The following is a 21,917-nucleotide window of genomic DNA, read 5'->3' on the forward strand; positions in this document are numbered from 1 at the left end:
GGTTTGTGGTGAACCACTTGAACTAGCGGTTCCTTCCCCTGGGCTACTTCCCTCTCCTGCCCTTCAGCTTGTGAAGGGGCTTCTTGCCTTCCTTCTACACAAGCCAGGTGCCCTTTACCTCGGGTTTCTTTTGGATTTCTCAGCCCACCGCAGCACTCCTCCAAACTTTCCTTTTGTCTCTCTTCAAAACTGTTCTCTTCTTCAACTCCTTCAAACTGCTCTCTGCTCCAACTCCCACACTGTCTGATTGAAGCAGGGGTTTTTATCACATGACTGGCTTCAGGTGCTCTAATTGGCTTCAGGTGCTCTAGTTAATCTATAGCAAACCTTCCTCCCCTTGCAAGGAATAAGGCTCCCTGCTAACACACTCCTGCTGCCCTCTGGCCATGCTTAACATATCACACTTAACATACCAAACGTATCACACTTAACATACCAAACAGTGCAATGTGAGAGTTACCAGAATGTAGTAAAGTAAAACATATTTTAATTTGTTAATGAACATACAAAATGATAGTAATAATGGAATTGGATTGAAAATGGAAGATTCAAATAAAACATTATTAGATTCTATTAAAAATAATTTTACGTAATGAATTGCAGAGAAATAAGTTCAGTGCACTGCAAAAGCATGTCCATAACTTTTAGTTTGTTTCCAGAACGCAGACAAAAGTATTCGGAGGAATGTTATGCAAATAAATAAACTAATCATCCTTCTTGGTTTATAAAATGTTCATCCCTGGTATTTCCACAACAGATAGTTTCTGAAATTAGTTTTCCCAGACTGTTTCAATTATGGCCATGATATTCATGATATTCATGCCTGTTATAGGGAAAATTCTGCTGAAACTTAACTATGGTGGAGCTCATACTCCTCCTTAATAACCCTTCACACAGGGGCATGCATGTTTGCAAATCAGTTCTTACTTTTGAAAAAATTTCCTTAACTGGCTCCAGTGTTCTTGGCAAGTGAATGTTGGGTAGAAGCTTGCATACCTATTTTCTGTTCAAGAAATACTTAAGCAAATTTAATATGGCTAAACCATTAGGATTATCCATAGTTTGTTTTTTTCCCCTGCTATTATTTTTTCCTGCAGTTTCCTTATCCTTTTCTCCCAAAACTATTGCTGCACTGTATAACTGGGTTTCCAGTTTTCTGCAGCTTCTTTCTCTGATGCTGAATGAGATCAGTTTGAGGGCTGAATGTTTCAACTACATACTATAAAGGTGAAAACATCAGAGCATAGGAAACTATGGCTACGTCTTCACTACCCGCCATATCAGGTAGTGAAGGGGATCGATATATCACATCTCATCTAGATATATCGATCCCCAAACGCGCTTATATTGATTCCGGAACTCCACCAACCCCAATGGAGTTGCGGAGTCGACATGGGGAGCCGCTGATATCGATCCCGCGCCGTGAGGACGGTGAGTAATTCGATCTTAGATACTTCGACTTCAGTTACGTTATTCACGTAGTTGCGTATCTGAGATCGATTTTCCCCCGTAGTGTAGACCAGCCCTATGTGAAGTCACAGTGCAGAACTGTGGATCTTGGAGAACTGTATTTACAGTGTTTATTATAGCTGTCTTGGACTTTGGAAATGTTGTTCTCTCAGGCTATGCGTCTGTAATATGAGATGACAGCTAAAGTAACACTAAAGGAAATCTGGTGACCTCTATGTGATCATTGCATAAATACTTTACGCAACCTACACATTTGATTGTGGCAGTGGGAGGAGAAAGTTATTGGTTCTACTTATTACTTTCTCTATAGAAATAATTCTAAAACAAGCATAGATTAAAATGAAAGGATAACTCATAAAAAGATAAGTGTTTGCTTTGGTCTTTTTTTATATCACAATTATTATAGGTATGAAATTCGCACATGCGCACACGTGCGCGTGCACACACACACACACACTTCATTTATTCCAAGGCCAGAAGGGTCATTGTGATCATCTGATCTGACCTCCTGTATAATACAGGCTAAAGTAAATCCCCAAAATAATTTGTAGAGCATATCTTTTAGAAAAACATCCAATCGTGATTTAAAATTTGTCAGAAATGGAGTATCCACCATGACCCTTGGTAAATTGTTCCCGTGGCTAATCACTCTCACCGTTTGAAAGTTCTGCCTTATTTCCAATCTGAAGTCTAGCTTCATCTTCCAGCCATACCTATCTCTGCTAGATTGAAGAGACAGTTATTAAATATTTGTTCCCCGTGTAGATACTTGAATACTGTAATCAAGTCACCCCTTAATCTTCTCTTTGTTAAACTAAATAGATTGAGCTCTTTGAATCTATCACACTGAGACATATTTTCTAATCCTTTAATCATTCTTGTGGCTCTTCTCTGAACCTTCTCTAATTTATCAACATCTTTCCTGAATTCTGAGCACCAGACCTGAACACAGTATTCCAGCAGCAGTCGTACCACTGCCAAATACAGAGGTAAAATCACTTCTCTATTCCTACTTAAGATTCCCCTGTTTATACATCTCAGTATGCATTAGCCCTTTTGGCCACAGCATCACACTGGGAGTTCATGTTCAGCTGATTATCTACCCATGACTCCTAATTCTTTCTTAGAGTCACTGCTTTGCTGGATAGAATTCCCAATCCTATAAGTGTGACCTACATTCCTTGTTCTTCTGCTTGAGTTAAAAACAGAGGGCTGCAATTTTATGAAATCATGTAATACAAATTACATTCAAACAACTGCCCAGCCTCTCCAAGCTCATCACCAGAAGCAAGCTGTGCACAGACCAGGATACACCAAATTTAAGTGGCACCAGAACAGATGCAAAACTTGCAGGCATATTTCCAGTGTTATAATGATCAACTCCCACAACACACCTTTCAAGATCTATGAGTCCTACCCATGCCTATCACAACACGTGGTGTACTTTCTTCGGTACGCTAAGGCTATGTCTACACTACTGACCTTACAGGCGTAAAGTTACTACTGACCTGTGCCACTGTAAGGTCTCCGGGTTGCCATTCTATGTTGGGGGAGAGCTCTCTCCCGCTGGCATAATTAAACTACCCTCATTGGGTGGCGGTAGCTATGTCGGTGGGAAAGCATCTCCCACCCACATACCACTGACCACACTGGCACTTTTGTCAGTCGGGACGTGTAGTTTTTTCACACCCCGACCAACAAAAGGTTTACCGACAAAAGTACTAGTGTAGAAAGTCTAAATGCCCAAACAACAACTATGTGGGTGAAACCAGGCAATCACTGTGCTCTCAGATTAACCCAAACAGGAAAATGGTAAAAGACACACATGCTATATCATCTGTTTGTGAATACTTTTCACAAAACGATCACATTATATCTGATCTCTGTCCTCATCCTCAAAGGAAACCTGCACAACACTTTCAAAATATGAGCTTTGGAGCTTAAATTCATAATTTAGCTAGACACTAACATTCATAGGCTTAACAAAGACACTAGATTTATGGTTTATGCCAACAATCTGTAACACACTAACTTTTTTTGTTAGTTTTGTTTCTATGACTGCAGAGGTGTTAATGGGCCACTTCACTTTGAGTGGTCCCTTAGAATATATGGTAACTACTTATGCTAAACCAGGGGTTCTCAAACTGGGTCGGGACCCCAAAGTGGGTCAGGACCCCATTTTAATGGGGTTGCCAAGGCTGGTGTTAAACTTGCTGGGGCCTAGAGCTGAGGCCAAAGCCTAAGCCCCACTGCCTGGGCTGAAGCCCAAGAGGAAGAGAGGGTGGGGGACTAAGATTAATGCCTCCTGCCCAGGGCAGAAGCCCTTGGACTTCAGCTTTGCTCCCTCTCCTCCCAGGGCAGCAGGGATGGACTTGGGCTTCAGTCCCCGCCTCCTGAGGTCTTGCAGTAATTTATGTTTTGAGAAGGGGGGAGCGGGGGAGTCACAGTGCAATGAAGTTTGAGAACTGGTGTGCTAAGCTGTCTGTTTGATCTTGTATTTAGCTGTGACATTCTCAGTACCTTTCCCAGATTTGAAGAAGAGCTTTATGTAACTCAAAAGCTTATGTCTCTTACAAACAGAAGTTAGTCCAAGAAAAGATATTACCTCAACCCCCTTGTCTCTCTAAGTTACCCCAAATGTTAATTTATCCAGAAAATCTCATCCCATTAGTTACCTACTTAGTTGACTGGAAACAGCAGCCTGCCATATCCAGCACTTTCTTGGAGACTGTGTCCTTCCCAAGCTGAGGATCTTTAAGCTTATCACTCCTCCCTTGTTGAGGAAAAAGACTCTGTCCACAGTTATGAGGCATGTCCATGTGTCATAGAGAATCTATCCTGAATGGTAAGGTTCTGCTTTTTGACTCATTCACCTGCAAAGCCTAGACTCATTGTTCCCCATCTTTTGCCTGTCTTTGATAAAATGGTTAAACCTTCAAGTAACTACTTGTCAAGTATCAGAGGGGTAGCCGTGTTAGTCTGGATCTGTAAAAGCAGCAAAGAATCTTGTGGCACCTTATAGACTAACAGACGTTTTGGAGCATGAGCTTTTGTGGGTAAATCCCACTCGTCAGATGCAGGTGTAGTGAAATTTCAAGGGCAGGTATATCATCATGCAAGCAAGCTAAGAGATAATAGGTTAGTTCATCATTGGAGGGGAGGCCCTTTCTAGCAGTGTGGTGGTTGAAAACCCAAGGAGAGGAATGCGGTTTGTTGTCAGTGGCACAACCATTCACAGTCTTTGTTTAATCCTGAGCTGATGGTTGTCAATTTGCAGTGAACTGAAGCTCACCGTTTCTCTTGAAGGTCTGGGTCCTGAAGTTGTTTGCCTGCAGGATGGCCACCTTAATGGTCTGCATAGATGGCCGAGGGACGTTGAATTGTTCCCTTACTAGGTTTTTGTTATATTGCCCATTCCAAGTCTGATTGGGTCCATTTATCCTTTCCGTAGAGACTGTCCAGTTTGGCGACTAACACACAGAGCAGGGGCAACATGTGGCATATGATGGCATATATTACATTGGTGACTGACAGCTGTGAATGATACCGGATGAATGTGGGTCTGATCGTGAGGTCCTCATCCCGGTCTGTGATGGTTCACTGGGTGTGCCTACCTTCATAGCCGCCCTTCCATCCCGGGACATCACACGATCCATGTCACACCAACACTGAGGTACAACCGCATCTGCCTTCTAACCCTCAGACAGAGACCAACCCTACAAAAGGCTCCACCAACATTCTCAAAACTCAATACCCGCACGGGAAGATAAGGAAACAGTATCAAGCGACAGCCAGACGTGTAGCCCGGAGCCTCTACTTGGCCAAGACAAAACTCAAGAAAGAAAACAGACTTCCAACATGGCCATCACATACAGTTCCCAGCTAAAAACCCCTAGTCTGCTAACCACTCATCAACGACAAACCCACTCTGGACAATGACCCCACTTTCACGGCCTTGGATGGCAGGTTCCAGTCCTCTATCGCCCACAGACAACCGGAACAACAACTGAAACATATTCCACCAGTGACGCACACCGCACCATAGTAAACTTACTACGCCTCAGGAACAAAATCCATGCAACAGACACCTTTGTATGTTCCAAACTCGTGCCCACATATCACACAGCGACACTATCACAGGACCTAACCAGATCAGCCACACCATCACTGGTTCATTCACCTGCACGTCCACCAATGTAATATACGCCATCATATACCAGCAATGCCCCTCTGCTGTGTATATTGGCCAAACTGGACAGTCTCTACGGAAAAGGATAAATGTTTCAACCAAGAAACAACACAGGGAAACCAATGCATAGAAACTCAAGCTATTCCAGCTTGATCAGTCAAAATTACTGCATGGAAATGAGTGCACATTGAAGACATGCTTTTCCTTCTCTGAGGAAAGATTACTTGAATCTTGGCTGGATGACAAATTCCTTCTCTATTCCACCGTGTCAATTTCTAATAGGGATTTTTGTGTATGAGCCACAGCACCTCTAGAGACATGCAGGAAAAGGTGAAGTTCCCCTCAAAACAAAGACTAGACCAAGCTGCTTTGAGGTGGGAGGTGGGGGGGAAAGGGGAGATTCCATCCCATTTCCAAATATGGTGATCAACAGAATTCTGAATACCACAGCAAGCGTCTCTTATATAAGAATTAGGACACAGAAGCCATGGCAAACCAATGAATCATCAGAGTTCAGTGACAACTCTAGCCCATCTACTAAAGAGATAACTAAAAGATGTAGATAGAAGCTTCTAGCTCACCAAGTTGAGAGCTAGGGTTAGTTGTAGTTTGAAGCCTTTTATCCTAATGGAGGTAGGCATCAATTGGCAAACACAGAGTCAATATTTCTCAAGCTTTTCAGTAGCTAATACCTGTATCAGGTGGTTAAAGACTCCTTCAAGTCCCACAGGGCAAAGCAAAATGTTGTCCACCATGGAGGCAGGAATCAACATTTCTTTTTCAAGGAATTATCCACAAATCTTCATAATTGGGTTCCTCTTACCTGGGAAAGTATATGGACAATTATAAAGCTATGCAGCAGATGATGCCACAGGGAGGAACACTTCAGAAACTGTGTCCATCAGACAGACTAGCAAAAGGCTGATGGGTGAAAAGATTGTTAATTTTCCAGTTGAGATTTACTCTCTAGTTTTTTCTACTTATGCCAACTGTTTTTCTTCTTTTATCTAGTTTTTGCCTGTACTACTTCCTGTTCCTCTCTGCTGTACTCAGTATCTGTCTGGCCCAGTCTCCTGCTGCCAGGCAGCTCGGAATGGCAGACCCAGAAACCAGTACACAAAGAAGGTTGCTTTTCCTACTCTGAGAAAAATTGCTTGAATTTTGGCTGGATGACAAATTCCTCCTTTCTTCCACCCTGTCAGTTCCTAATGAGAATTTATGTGCCTGAGCCACAACACCTATAAAAGATTGTTCTTTCCCTTCATGCAATGCCTCACATCAAAGGGCCTTTTTCAAAAAAGGCAGGGAGAATGCAACCCAGCAGCTGCTGTTACCAGCAGAGACAGCAAGGACACCAAGAATAACTCTTCAGGTGAAGTGTCCTTGACCTTATGCTGTTTTGGCTATCCCTTTCATGATAAAGGAAATAGCCTGAAGACTCCCTTGTACATTACCCTAAAGCTGGCAGGCTTGCACTGCTTCTCATCATCTTTGTTCCTTATAGCCAACAAGCTATGCAAAATGGTAATGTGCCTGAGGTTCTGGCAGTCTGATGATGTAGGCCAAGTGAAGCTTGATAGCCATACCTTTAGAAGACAAACATCTTTTGGGTGAGACTCTGGATAAAGCAAAACAGCAGGCCTCATTTCATAAGATTACAAAATTTCTGATACTTTCAGAAAGACTACAACAGCTTTTATCTCTCCTCAGCGAAGTCCAGCTTCTGATCTAAGTTTCAAAGGTTTTCATAAACCAATCTCCATGGATTTCAGACCAATTATGAGTATTCCAGGAGAACTGAAGATTTCCTGACACAACAGGTATTGGCAAGTCTCGCCTTTCTTGAGAGGTAGGATCTGCCATTATCTGCCTGATAACTACAAATTTTTGGAGTTTATATGCAATAGAATTCAAGCACTTAGTCATGAAGCACTTTTTATTCCATCCCCAGTATCATAAACAATCTGTTTATGACACTCAGTTTTTTCAGACTGGGAGAAATGGCAGCAGATCAAAGCCATTTGCTGCTGCAGGACACTCGAGTAATAAGTATACTAGATGGTTGTAACTTAACAAAAATATGTCAGTGCACAAGAGGGAATAGTCTATTGTTCACTCAATCTTTGCTTTTCTAGTTCTAGTGTTAAAAGAGCTAAAATTTAAAAAAACTAAAAAAACTCTGTCACTTACTTCAGTAATCATGTCTCTAAATTCACAGAACAAATCTATTGAATAATAATTGCCATGTTTACATAGATGCTTTTCAAGATAGAACTCCAAATTGAAGTGGTGTTTCTTATGGTGAGAACCTTAGCTCACAGTGTAGGTAAGCTGGCTGCTCAGTCTTGCTTGTTTCCTGTTATACTTTGTCCTGGTAAAAGCCACACTTAAAATGTTACCATCTTTTTAACCATAAAAGGATTCTCAATGCCATTGGGGTCAGGACAGTCACATTCCCTACTTTTTTGACAATCCGGAATCCTCAAATGAAAGAGAACCATGCCTCCTGTTTTTTATTTCATTAGAACACAGCAGTTCAGGTCCTGAGATTTCCTTTTTATTTTTGTTTAAGGTCCCAGTTATGGTTTGTCCTTAAGAAGGGTAAGAAGTCCTTTCAGTGTATAACAAATTGGATCATAACTGATATTAAAATGGTATGCAAATCAGTGTATTTGTTCCTTGGCAGTAAATTTTCACTTGACTTTAGTGATAGCTGACTCTTGGACCCAAGATTATGTCCTCTGTCCTAGCCATTAAGCGTGTAAAAATGGCCATACAGGGTCAGACCAATGGTCCATCTAGCCCAGTATTGTGTCTTCTGACAGTGGCTTATATGAAATGCTTTAGAAGGAATTAACAGAACAGGACAATTATCAAGTGATCCATCTCTTGTTGTCCAGTCCCAACTTCTGGCAGAGATTTAGGGACACCTAGAGCATGGGGTTGCGTCCCTCACCAGCTTGGCTAATTGCTGTTGATGGAACGATCCTCCATGAATTTATATAATTCTTTTTTGAACCTAGTTATACTTTTGGCCTTCACAACATCCCCTGGCAACAAGTTCCACAGGTTGACTTTACATTGTGTGAAGACATACTTCCTTATGTTTGTTTTAAAGCTCCTTTCTATTAATTTCATTGGGTGACTCCCTAGTTCTCATGTTATAGGAAGGGGTAAATATCAGTTCCCTATTCACTTTCTTCTTCACACCATTCATGATTTTATAGACCTCTCTCATATCCCTCCTTAGTCATTTCTTTTCTAAGCTGAATAGTTCCAGTCTTTTTAATTCTCCACATATTAAGCTGTTCCAGGCCCCTAATCATTTTTTGTTGCCCTTCTCTGTACTTTTTCAAATTTTGATATCTTTAGAAGATGGAGCAACCAGAACAGCATGCAGTATTGCAGATGTGGGTGTACCATGGGTTTATTAGCTGTCTATTAGCTATCCCTTTCCTAATGGCTCCTAACATTTTGTTGGCTTTTTTGATTCCTGCTGTACATTGCACAGATGTTTTCAGAGAACTGTCCCCAATGACTCCAAGATCTTTCTTGAATGGTTACAGTTAACTTAGACCCCATCATTTTGTATGTATAGTTGGGATTATGTTTTGTAATATGCATTACTTTGTACTTAGCAACACTGAATTTCATCTGCCATTTTGTTGTCCTGTCACTCTGTTTTGTGAGATCCCTTCGTAACTCTCTGCAGTCAGCTTGGACTTAAGTATCTTGAGTAATTTTATATCATCTGCCAACTTTGCCGCCTTACTGTTTACCCCCTTTTCCAGATCATTTATTGAACACCACTGGTCCTGTACAGATCACTGGGGACCCCGCTACTTACCTCATTCCTCTCTGAAAACTGACCATTTATTCCTAGTCTTTGGCCCCGTCTACACAACGCGCGAAAATCGATTTTAGATACGCAATTTCAGCTACGAGAATAGCGTAGCTGAAATCGAATATCTAAAATCGATTTACTCACCCGTCTTCACCGCGCGGAATCGATGTGCGCGGCTTGCCATGTCGAATCCGGAACTCCATTTGTTTTGGTGGAGTTCCGGAAATCCGATTAAGTCGCGCTCTGGGTCGATATATCCCGTCTAGACGAGATGCGATATATATTGAACCCCGAGCATGCAAATTTAACGCCCGAAAACGGCACTCGTATAGACGTGGCCTTAATTCCTATCTTTAACCCATTACCACATCCACTGAAAATCCTTGGTGCTGAACCATTGTCAAGACTTGTGAATAGTCCAAGAAGCTACACCAATACATCATTAGATCAGTTGGTTCTCAAACATAGGACCACTGCTGTTCAGGGAAAGCCCGGAGGCCAGGGCCGTGTTTGTTTACGACCCACGTCTCTCAGGTGCCGATCGCAGCTCCACTGGCTGTGGGGCGGGTAGGTTGCTGCTCCAGGCCCAGATGCGGGGCTTCAGAAGCAGGTGCGCAGTGGCGAGCTGTAATCAGCCGAACCTACGATGTGGCAGGTAAACAAACGGGCCTGGCCCGCCGGGCTTTCCCCTGAACAAGCAGCAGCCCTAGTTTGAACCACTGCACTAGATCACCTTTGTTCACATGGTTGTAAACTATCCTCAAGGAATTCTAATAAATGTGGCTAGCACTGAATTACCCGCTTTACAAAAGCCATGTTGATTCTTTCCAACATATTGTGGTTCAAACCAGTTTGCTGGTATGAAGGCAGGAAACAGGGGAAAGCCAGGGATGGGGTGGAAGGACAAAAATAAATGAAACCAGCATCATTATACAGTGGTAACTGATTGTTATGAAAGTTTATTGGTATAAAATAGAATTGGTAAGTTATTTTGGAGAGCTGCAAGCTTTGGTGAGGTGACGGGCGTTTTCCAAGATGGCACACTCGCTTGAAATCACCCAGTGTATAACCGGTACTTTTAAAGGGACGAGAGACTCCTTACGCAAATGTGATTACAGGTAAGGGAAAGTGTTTTTGACAGACTACGTGAACGGCTCAGACGATTAAATCTATTGATAACAACTATATAAATAGTCAAAAGTGACAGTGATCTTTAACCTGTATTTTGCAGTGATACCTTGACCAGAAAGCGAAGCGTTATTAACAAGGTATATTAGTCCATTAAAAGACTATATATCTTCGCTTGCATATGTTTTACGAACTATCCAAGGTATACTAACAAGATTTCTCTATTTGCTTGGTTGACAGAACCCAAAGTCAAATTCACAGGGGCTATTATTTCACAGCATAAATGGGAGTAGCAAAAGTAGCTTCTAGTAAATGAATGTTATATCCAGCTTCAGAACATTTTTCTTTGAATACCATAGATTGCTATTCATTATTTATATTCAAGCAGCTAGGAATTTGCAAATTATCTAGTATAATTTGTGTCATCTATAATGCTTAGTGGCCCCACTTTATAAAGCCCCATATTGAATAATGTACAACATAGAGTAAAGAGAAGTTCTACCGTGCCCCAAAGAGCTTATAGGTTTAGACAAGACAGACACATGGGTGTTGAGAGGAAAGAGAATAATAAACAATCCAAAGTACTGGAACATTGTGAATGGCTGCAGATAACAATCTTCATCATTATCAAGGCACTCATCATTATAAGCGCATGTCCGCACGGTCCATCACTGGCGAACTATCATCCACAAAAGCTTTGTGACCACATGATCACTGTCTGTGTAGCAGCATTCCTTCTGTAAACAGTCTTGAATTCCAATTAAATCTTCCATCCTAAGAAAGCCCGTCAAAACCAAACCAATGCTGATAGAGATGGGTTTGCTGAGTTCAGCAATAAATATATCAGTAACGAATCTCTCTCTGCAACTTGTAAATAAAACAGCTCGACTAAGACAACCAGAATCAAGATGCACATTCCAGCCGTGGAATTCCTTGCCAGAGGATATTGTGAAGGCCAAGACTATAAAAGGGTTAAAAAAAACTAGATAAATTCATGGAGGATAGGTCCATCAATGGCTATTAGCCAAGATGGGCAGGGATGGTGGCCCTAGCCTGTTGGCCAGAAGCTGGGACTGGGCGACAGGGAATGGATCACTTGATGTTTACCTGTTCTGTTCGTTCCCTCTGTGACACCTGGCATTGGCCACTGTCAGAAGACAGAGTACTGGGTTAGATGTACCTTTAGTCTGACCCAATATGGCCGTTCTTATGTTCAGAAACATCAGTTCCTTGCTCTTCAGCCTTCCTCAGCACCCATGCTTTATTTCCATGAAGTAAAGATAGTGTAACTGTTTTGTATAAATCTTCAGCTTTCTGGTAAGTTTGATGTGTCAAAGTCTCCACAAAGGCCACTAAAGGGCTCAAAACATGTCAGTTACTGTTATACAACCATTTATATCTTTCAAACATGTCTGTGATGCTTTCCAAGTAGTTGACAGTTGTCACCTGCTCCGTCTCCCATCCAAATAAGTTAATACTAAACTGATTGTAATCTAGATTTGGAGGCTGCTTGAAGGTAATTTTATCTGAAATAATAATCAAACCAATGTGCGCTGCTTCTTGCCTGACCATATCAGCTGTAGTGATTCACCATATTGAGCAAACAAGTCAATGCCGTTGTCACATTTGAGTCTCAAAGTAACATGACGTTCACCTCAATGCCACTGACAGATGCCTCTTCAAGCTTACCTGTTAACCAGCAATGGTGATATTGAATAGCAGTGGAGATAGAAGAGAGGCAAGGTTAGTGGGGTAATAACTTTTATTGTTGGTGGAAGGGACAAGCTTCCAAGCTTCACAGAGTTCTTCCTCAGGTCTAGATAAAGTAACCAGAGTGTCCAAGCTAAATAAAAGGTGGGACAAACTGTTACGCAGAAGGGGTTCTGCAGGAGATCACTTAAAATGTCGTAGGACTATAGAGGATTAGCAGAGGCAGTAGGGTGTGTTACAAATTGTTATTATGAGCCATAAAATCAGTATCCCTGTTAAAACTATGTTTTTTAGTGTCCAGAAAATTTATGAATTTAAGTTCCCAGGCTCATTTTTTGAAGGTGATGTGCAGGTTTCTTTTGAGGATTAGGACTGGGAGGCCAGATATGGAGTGATTGCTTTGTGAAAAGTGTTCAGTGACGGGTGATAGGTGTTTTTAAGAATCATAGGACTGGAAGGGACCTTTGAGAGGAACCAAGTCCCCTGCACTCATGACAGGACAAAGTATTATCTAGACCATCCCTTAGAGGTGTTTGTCTCACTTGCTCTTAAAAATCTCCAAGGATGGAGATTCCACACCTCCCTGTTCAATTTAATCCAGTGCTTAACCACCCTGACAGGAAGTTTTTCCTAATGTCCCACTTACACTGCCCTTACTGCAATTTAAACCCATTGCTTAGAAGATAAGGAGAATAATTTTTCTCACTCCTCTTCATAACAACTTTTTATGTACTTGAAAATGTATGTCCCATCTCAGTCTTCTCTTCAGTTGAGGCCTAGTCAGCATGGAGTAGAGCAGAAGAATTACTTCTCATGTCTTGCTTACAACACTCCTGGTAATACATCCCAGAATATTTGCCTTTTTTTGCAATAATGTTGCACCGGTGACTCATTTTGCTTGTGATCCACTATGATCCCCAGATTCCTTTCTGTAGTACTCCTTCCGAGGCAGTCATTTCCCATTTTGTATGTGTGCAGCTGATTGCTCCTTTCTAAATGGAGCACTTTGCATTTGTCCTTATTGAATTTCGTCCTGTTTACTTCAGACCATTTCTCCAGTTTGTCCAGATCATTTTGAATTTTAATCCTATCCTCCAAAGCACTTGCAACCCCTCCCAGCTGGGTATCATCCACAAACATTATAAGCATACTCTATGCCATTATCTAAATAATTGATGAAGATATTAAACAGAACTGGATCCAGAACTAATCCCTTCGGGTCTCCACTCGATATGCCCACCCGTCTTGACTTTGAACCACTGATAAGTACTCTCTGGGAATGGTTTTCCAACCAGTTATGCACCCACCTTCTAGTAGCTCCATTTAGGTTGTGTTTCCCTGGTTTTGTTTATGAGATGGTCATGCGAGACCTTACTAAAGTCAAGATATACCACGTCTACTGCTTTCTCCCCCGCCCCCATTCACAAAGCTTGTTATCCTGTCAAAGAAAGCTATTCGGTTGGTTTGAAAAATCCCTGTTGAGTATTACTTACCCTATTATCTTCTAGATGTTTGCAAATTGATTGCTTAATTATTTACTCTTATCTTTCAAGATACTAAAGTTAAGGTGACTCATCTGTAATTCCCTGGGTTATCCTTATTTCCTTTTTTATAGATGGGCACTATAGTTGCCCTTTTCCAGTCCTCTGGAATCTCTTCCGTCTTCCATGACTTTTCAAAGATTATTGCTAATGGCTCAGATACCTCCTCAGTCAGCTCCTTGAGTATTCTAGGAAATATTTCATCAGGCCCTGGTGACTTGAAGACATCTAACTCGTATAAGTACACCTCTACCCCGATATTATGCTGTCCTCAGGAGCCAAAAAATCTTACTGTGTTATAGGTGAAACCATGTTATATTGAACTGCTTTGATCTGCCGGAGCACGCAATCCCGGCCCGGAGTGCTGCTTTACCACGTTATATCCGAATTCGTGTTATATCGGGTCACGTTATATTGAGGTAGAGATGTAATTTTTAACTTGTTCTTTCCCTATTGTAGCCTCTGATCCTACCTCATTTTCACTGGCATTCACTATGTTAGAGGTCCAATCAATACTAACCTTTTTGATGAAAACTGAAACAAAAAAGTCATTTTAACATTTCTGCCATTTCCGCATTTTCTCTGATTATTCCCCTCCCCGCACACCCTGACCTACCCTGGCCTTGGTCTTCCTTTTGCTTCTAAAGTATTTATAGAATGTTTTCTTGTTACCCTTTATGTCTCTAAGTAGTTTAATCTTGTTTTGTGCATTGGCCATTCTAATTTTGTCCCTACATACTTGTAGTGTTTTGATTATATTCTTCCTTTGTAATTTGACCTAGTTTCCACTTTTTGTAGGACACTCTTTTGAGTTTCAGATAATTGAAGATGTTCTGGTTTAGCCAGGTTAGTCTCTTGCTATACCTCCAATCTTTCTTCCACAGTGGGATAGTTTGTTTGTGCCATTCATAAAGTTTCTCTGAAAAACTGCCAGCTCTCTTGAACAGTTTTCCCCCTTAAACTTACTTATCTTCCAACTCCCTGAGTTTGCTAAAGTCTGCCTTCTTGAAATCCATTATTGTTATTGTGCTCTTTTCCCTCCTACCAGTCCTTAGAATCAGGAACTGTATCATTTCATGATTACTTTCACCTAAGTTGCCTTCCACTTTAAAATTCTCAACCAGTTCCTCCCTATTTGTCAAATCAAATCTTGAACAGACTCTCCTCTTTCTGAACTAAAAAATTGTCTCCAATACATGCTAAGAACTTGGTGGATAATCTGCGCCTGGCTGTATTATTTTCCTAACAGATGTCTGGGTAGCTTAAGTGCCCCATCACCACCAAGTCGAATGATATGGATGATTTTGTTAATTGTTTAAAAAAAGCCTCATCCACCTCTTCTTTCTGGTTAGGTGGTCTGTAATAGACCCCTACCATGACATCACCCTTGGTTTTTACCCCTTCATTCTTACACAGAGACTTTCAACAAGTCTGTCTCCTATTTCCATCTTAACCTAAATCCAAGTGTATACATTTGTAACATATAAGGCAACACCTCCTTCCTTTTTTCCATGCCTGTCCTTCCTGAGCAAGCTGTACTCTTCTGTACCAATATTCCAGTCATGCATATTATCCCATCAAGTCTCTGTGATACCAACTGTCGTAGTTGTGTTTATTAACTAGCATTTCAAGTTCTTCCTGCTTATTCAAAAAAGTAATAGTGATTAATTGTGCTGTTAAATAATAGAAAACCATTTATTAAAATATGTTGGATGTTTTCTACATTTTAAATGTATTGATTTCAATTACAAAACCGAATACAAAGTATACAGGGCTCACTTTATATTATTTTTATTACAAAAATTTGCACTGTAAAAAAGAAACAAAATAAGTAGTATTTTAGTGCAATCCCTTTATCGTGAAAGTGCAACTTAAAAATGTAGGGGTTTTTTTGTTACATAACTGCACTCAAAAATATCCATATAAAATTTCAGAGCCTACAAGTGCACTCAGTCTTACTTCTTGTTCAGCCAATCACTAAGACAAACAAGTTTATTTACATTTATGGGAGGTAATGCTGCCTGCTTGTTGTTTACAATGTCGCCTGAAAGTGAGAACAGGTATTCTTGTGGCAATGTAGTAGCTGGTGTTGCAAGATACTTGTGTGCCAGATGTGCTAAATATTCACATGTCCCTTCATGCTTTGACCACCATTCCAGAGGACATGCGTTCGTGCTGATTACAAGTTCTGCTTGATATATCTTCTGCACTGCTTTGGATAGTTATGTTCATTTTCATCATCTGAGTCAGATGTCAACAGCAAAAGGCTGATTTTCCTTTTTTGGTGGTTCGGATTGGAGTGTTGCTCTTTTAAGACTTGTGACAGCATCTTCCACATCTCATCCCTCTCAGATTTTGGAAGACAATTTAAATTCTTAAACCTTGGGTCAAGTGCTGCAGCTATCTTTAGAAATCTCACATTGGTATCTTTGAGTTTTGTCAGGTTTGCATTGTTTTGGTTTTTTTGTTACAAATGTAGTTTGAGTGCAGTTATGTAAGTTGCATTTTCACAATAATTGAAATCAATATATTTGGAAAATTAGGGCTGTCAATTAATCGCAGATAACTCACGTGATTAACCTCAAAAAGTAATCGTGATAAAAAAATTAATCACAATTAATCGCACTTATAACAATAGAATACCAATTGAAATTTATTTAATATTTTTGGATGTTTTTCCACGTTTTCAATATTGATTTCAGTTCCAACACAGAATACAAAGTGCACAGTGCTCACTTTATATTGTTTTTTCTTACAAATATATGCACTATAAAAATGATAAAAGTAGTAGTATTTTTCAATTCACCTCATTCAAGTACTGAAGTGTAATCTCTTTATCGTGAAAGTGTAACTTACAAATGCAGGGTGTTTTTGTTTACATAACTGCACTGAAAAACAAAACAGTGAAAACTTTAGAGCCTACAAGTCCACTCAGTTCTTATTATTATTTTGCCAATTGCTGAGACAAACAAGTTTGTTTATATTGACAGGAGATACTGCTGCCTGCTTTTGTTTACACTGTCACCTCAAAATGAAATCAGGTGTTTGCATGGCACTTTTGTAGTTGGCGTTGCAAGGTATTTACATGCCAGATATGCTAAACATTTTTATGCCCCTTCATGCTTCCACCACCAGGGGATGTGCTTCCATGCCAATGATGCTTGTTTGGGGGGGAGGGGGAAGCGTCAATTAAATTTGTGACTGTAATCCTTTGGGGGAGAATTGTATGTCTCTTGCTCTGTTTTACCTGCATTCTGCATATATTTCATGCTATAGCAGTCTTAGATGATGACCCAACACGTTTGTTTTAAGAACACTTTTTCTCAGCAGATTTGACAAAATGAAAGAAGGTACCAATATGAGATTTCTAAAAATAGCAACAGCACTTGACCCAAGGTTTAAGAATCTGAAGTGCCATCCAAAATCTGAGAGGGACAAGGTGTGGAGCATGCTTTAAGAAGTCTTAAAAGAGCAACACTCAGATACAGGAACTACAGAACTCGAACCATCAAAAAAGAAAAATCAGCCTTCTGCTGATGGCATCAGACTCAGATGATGAAAATGAACATGTCAGTCCGCACTGCGTTGGATCATTATCAAGCGGAACCCATCATCAGAATGGAAGCATGTCCTCTGGAATGGTGGTTGAAGCATGAAGGGACATACGAATCTTTTGCGCATCTGGCACATAAATATCTTGCAACACCTGCTACAACAGTGCCATGTTCTCATTTTCAGGTGACACTGTAAACAAGAAGCAAGCAGCGTTATCTCCTGAAAATTATAAATTATGTCCGAGCGATTGGCTGAGCAAGAAGTAGGACGGAGTGGACTTTGTTTTATTTTTGAATGCAGGGTTTTTGGTACCTAATCCTATATTTGTAAGTTCAACTTTCATGATAAAGAGATTGCACTACAGAACTTGTATGAGATGAATTGAAAAATATATTTTTGTTTTTTAAAGTGCAAATATTTGTAATAAAGTGAACACTGTACACTTTGTATTCTGCGGTGTAATTGAAATTAATATATTTGAAAATGTAGAAAACATCTAAAAATATTTAAAATAAATTGTATTCTATTGTTGTTTAACAGCACAATTAATCGCGTGATTAATTGCAATTAATATTTAATCACTTGACAGCCCTATTAAAAATGTAGAAAAACCATCCAAAATATGTTTAATAATTTTCCATTGATAGTCTCTTATTGTTTAACAGTCCGATTAAAACTGTGATTAATCATGATTAATTTTTTTCACAATTAATTTTGAGTTAATTGCATGAGTTAACTCTGATTAATTGACAGCACTAGTACACAGACATCTAAGATACTGATTTGATTTCTCTCCCCCCACCCCCACGTTTTCTCTTGTCTCTGCCATAGCCCACGCTCCCCCCAGACTCCAACTCTTCTCCCAGGTCTCCATGATTTGAATTTACCTATGGGCTTTTGTCACTAGCCTCTGTCAAACAGTTTAAAGCTCTCCTCACTAGATTAGCCATTCTGTATCCAGACGTGCTCTTCCCCTTTCTCGATAGGTGGACCACATCTCTGCTTAGCAGTCCTTGTTCACAGAACAGCATCCCGTGGTTAAGGAAGCCAAAGCCCTCCTATCATTGCCATTCTCGCAGCCAGGCATTCATCTCCAGCATGCATCTCTCTCTCTGCCTGGGCCTCTAGCCTTGACCAGAAGGATTGAAGAGAACAGCACTTGTGCCCCCAACTCCTTCACCCTTATTCTCAGAGCCCTGTAGTCACTTCTGATAAGCTCAGGGTCATACCTTGCAGTATCATTTAATGCCCACGTGGATGAGAAGCCTGGGGTAGTAGTCAGAGGGCTGGATGATCCGTGACAATCCCTTTGTAAAGTCTCTGATATGGGCCCCTGGCAGGCAGTATACCTCCTGAGATGCCTTGTCAGGCTGACAGATGGGCACCTCCGTCCCCCTCAGAAGAAAGTAACCAACCACCGCTACCTACGTTTCCTCCTGGGAGTGGTAGCTGTGGTCTTCCCAACCTTGGGGATACATGGCTTCTCCTCCTTCACCTTTATGGGTGATACCTTATTGCTTGTTCCTGGGTAGCATAATGGTTCTTCATCACTGTGATGGGTGGGTTGGGAATAGTAGTGGAGCACTGCCTGCTGCCAGAAGTAACCAACAACCACTGTCCTCCCTGTGACTGAGACATCTCCGCCGGTGGCATGACAGCAATCCTCTCTAGCTGGATGGCTTCCTCAGTCCATATGAATACTCCCAATCAATTCCTCATGGGCACGGATGCTCCTCAGCCTAGCCTACCTCCTCCTGTAGCTCTCCCACCTGCTTCTTGAGAGATTACAGCTGCAGGCCCCTGAGAGTCCCCCCAGCCTGGCTTTCTGAGAATGAGAAATGCTGGCCACAATCTACAGATCCATACCAGGATCCTAGGTAGAGGCATCCATGGCCAGGTTCTCCTGTCTGGATACAGGCACAGATGGAGGAGACAAGGAGCAGTGTTGGCACTGGCAATGTGACTCTTCCCAACCACAGCAATTATATTATGACTCCCTTTTACAAACTCCCTCTCAAATTCCCTTGTGTGTGATTCCCTATTTACTAGCTTCCCTTGGTTGGATAGCCTCTGGCTTTTAAGGCTCTGTCTCCTAGGTCAACCATACCCCCTTGTTAATCAGTGAGGGGGAGGGGGATCACAAGGCTGATTGAGGCTGATCACGGATAAGGATGATCCAGGGAACAGAGGCTCAAACAGTCCCCAAACACACAATCCCAATTGACCCTGTAACTTTTTAAATAACCTGAAAGAGAGAGAAAAAACACATACAACCAAACAGACTCACTCACTCCAATATTAGTGTACACACCCTTTTTGTTCAGCAGAAGGATCTCCTGCTCTCCCTCTCTACATTTCTTCTTACTGAATTTCTTCCTATTTAATTCAGATAGTTTCTCCAGTTTGTCATGATCATTCTGATTTCTAATTCTGTCTTCCAAAGCTCTTGCAACCCCTCCCAGCTTGATACCATCCACAAACTTTATAAGTATGCTCCATATGCCATTATCCAAATCATTTATGAAGATATTGAATAGAACCAGAACCAGGACAAATCCCTGCAGGACCTCACTCAATATGCCCATCTAGCTTGATTGTGAACCATGGATAACTATTGTTTTACTATGGTTTTCCAGCCAGTTGTGCACCCACCTTATAGTAGGTTCATCTAGCCTATATTTATCTGGTTTGTTTATGAGATGGTCAATGAGACAATATCGAAAAACCTTACTAAAATTGAGGTATATCACATCTACTGGTTACCCCTATCCACAAGGCTTCTTACCCATCAAAAAGGATATTAAATTTGTTGTTGAGTGCTACTTATCACCTTATTCTCTTCTAGGTGTTTGCAAATTGATTGCTTAATTATTTACTCCATTCTTCGAGAGATGCCCCTGTGGGTGCTCCATTTCAGGTCAAGGTGTGTCCCAGCGCCTTTGATCAGAGATTTCTACAGCAGTACCTCTATGGGCCATGCACGCGCTGTGCCTGCCTCACGAGCTGTCAGTGTTTGAATAGCGTGTGCATGGCCTGGGCTCCTCAGTTCCTTTTCTACCATCGTCGGATAGAGACTGAGTTCAGCAGTCCTCTCAGATTTACTCCTAGATGGTTCTGTTTCTCAGTTTAATTTAGATACTTTAGTCATAGAGTTACCATTTAAGAAAAATAGTTTAGTTTTTAGAGTTATTTAAAAAGAAAAAACCTCTACTATGGACATGCCTGGCTCCCCTGGCTTCAAGAGATGTGCCTCCTGCAACGAGGCCATCTCTATCTCAGATGGTCGTTCACAGTGTGTATGCTGTTTGGGGGAGTCTCATGTACCCCCAAAATGTGTCCACTGTAGTAAGCTTAAAGCACGAACCCGCAAGGACAGGGAGTTAAGACTGAAACTGCTCCTCTTAGAAAACTCCCTCAGACTCACCTCTGACCCTGGCCAGCAAAGCTCTTTAACACCCTCAAGGGAGAAAGGTAAAACAAAGAAATGGTCAGCTTCCTCCCTCCTCAGGGGCTTCTCCTCAGCAAAGAAGTCTCAAATGACTTCCCCCTCACCAGTGCCTGCCACTCCACGGCTCAGCACTTTTAACTCTGCAGGCACTGACTGAGTTGCCTGCTCAGCTTCCTGGTGCCAATTATCAGGGCAAGGGTCACAGCCATTTTCATCATAAGCCAGTGAGGGAGGTGAGGAAAAACTCTCCTCCCTTGCATAGTCTCTGTTGTCTCCCAGTCTCAGTGATTTAATCAGGAGGACAAAGGGAGGAGTCCGGGCTCTCCTCTACTCTGGGCTCCAGCCCAGGGACCCTAAGAGTATCAGCTATGGTAGCTGACCTTTTAGAGACAGGATGCACACAATTCCCTGGGTTACTTCCCCACAGCAGCCCCCACTTCCTCAAGCGCCACTTTACCCTTCCTTCAGGGTCGCCTTCCTTGTGCCTGATATGGTGTGTGCTGCTCGGTCTCTCCAAAAGCGCAGCTTCCTCCCACAGCTCCTGACATGCACACCCACCTGACTAACTGGGAGGTTTTTAACTAGTTTCAGCCAGCCCCTGATTGGCTTCAGGTATCCCAATCAACCTAGCTGTCTCCACTGCTTTCTGGAGGATCTTAATTGGCCTCAGGTGTCTTAATTAACCTGGAGCAACTGCCATTTGGTTACCATGGTAACAGGGATTTGTTTAGCCTGGGGATAACATACCTTCCTCACTATTTTCCTGTAGCCATCTGGCCTTGCCCCATCAGTTTGTACAGACTAGTACCCACTCCGTCCTGTCTAGAAGGGGCACTTTTTCTCCTAATCTGACACTTTCTACTGTGGCATGTCTTCAGCGGGATCCAGTGGTCTGCCTCTTTCTCACTTCAACTTGCGGGTTCTTCTTCGAGTGCTTGCTCATATCCATTCCAATTAGGTGTGTGCGCGCCGCGTGCACGTTCGTCGGAGAAACTTTTACCCTGGCAACGCTCGGGGGGCCGGCAGGTCGCC

The 21,917-nt window shown here is 41.7% G+C and overlaps 1 protein-coding gene and 1 long non-coding RNA gene across 2 annotated transcripts in view; one reads left to right on the forward strand and one right to left on the reverse strand.

Moving 5' to 3' along the window:
* CPNE8 (copine 8) overlaps positions 1-21,917 on the forward strand; it is a 246,775-nt gene that overhangs the window by 143,304 nt on the left and 81,554 nt on the right. The window contains 1 exon segment of the mRNA XM_075064967.1: positions 20,002-20,033. Coding sequence (XP_074921068.1) covers positions 20,002-20,033 — 32 coding nt within the window.
* LOC142046736 (uncharacterized) overlaps positions 1-21,917 on the reverse strand; it is a 471,037-nt gene that overhangs the window by 108,589 nt on the left and 340,531 nt on the right. The gene's annotated exons all lie outside the window — the stretch shown is intronic.

The sequence above is a fragment of the Chelonoidis abingdonii genome, chromosome 1 (genome assembly GCF_003597395.2).
Source record: "Chelonoidis abingdonii isolate Lonesome George chromosome 1, CheloAbing_2.0, whole genome shotgun sequence".
NCBI lineage: Eukaryota > Metazoa > Chordata > Testudines > Testudinidae > Chelonoidis > Chelonoidis abingdonii.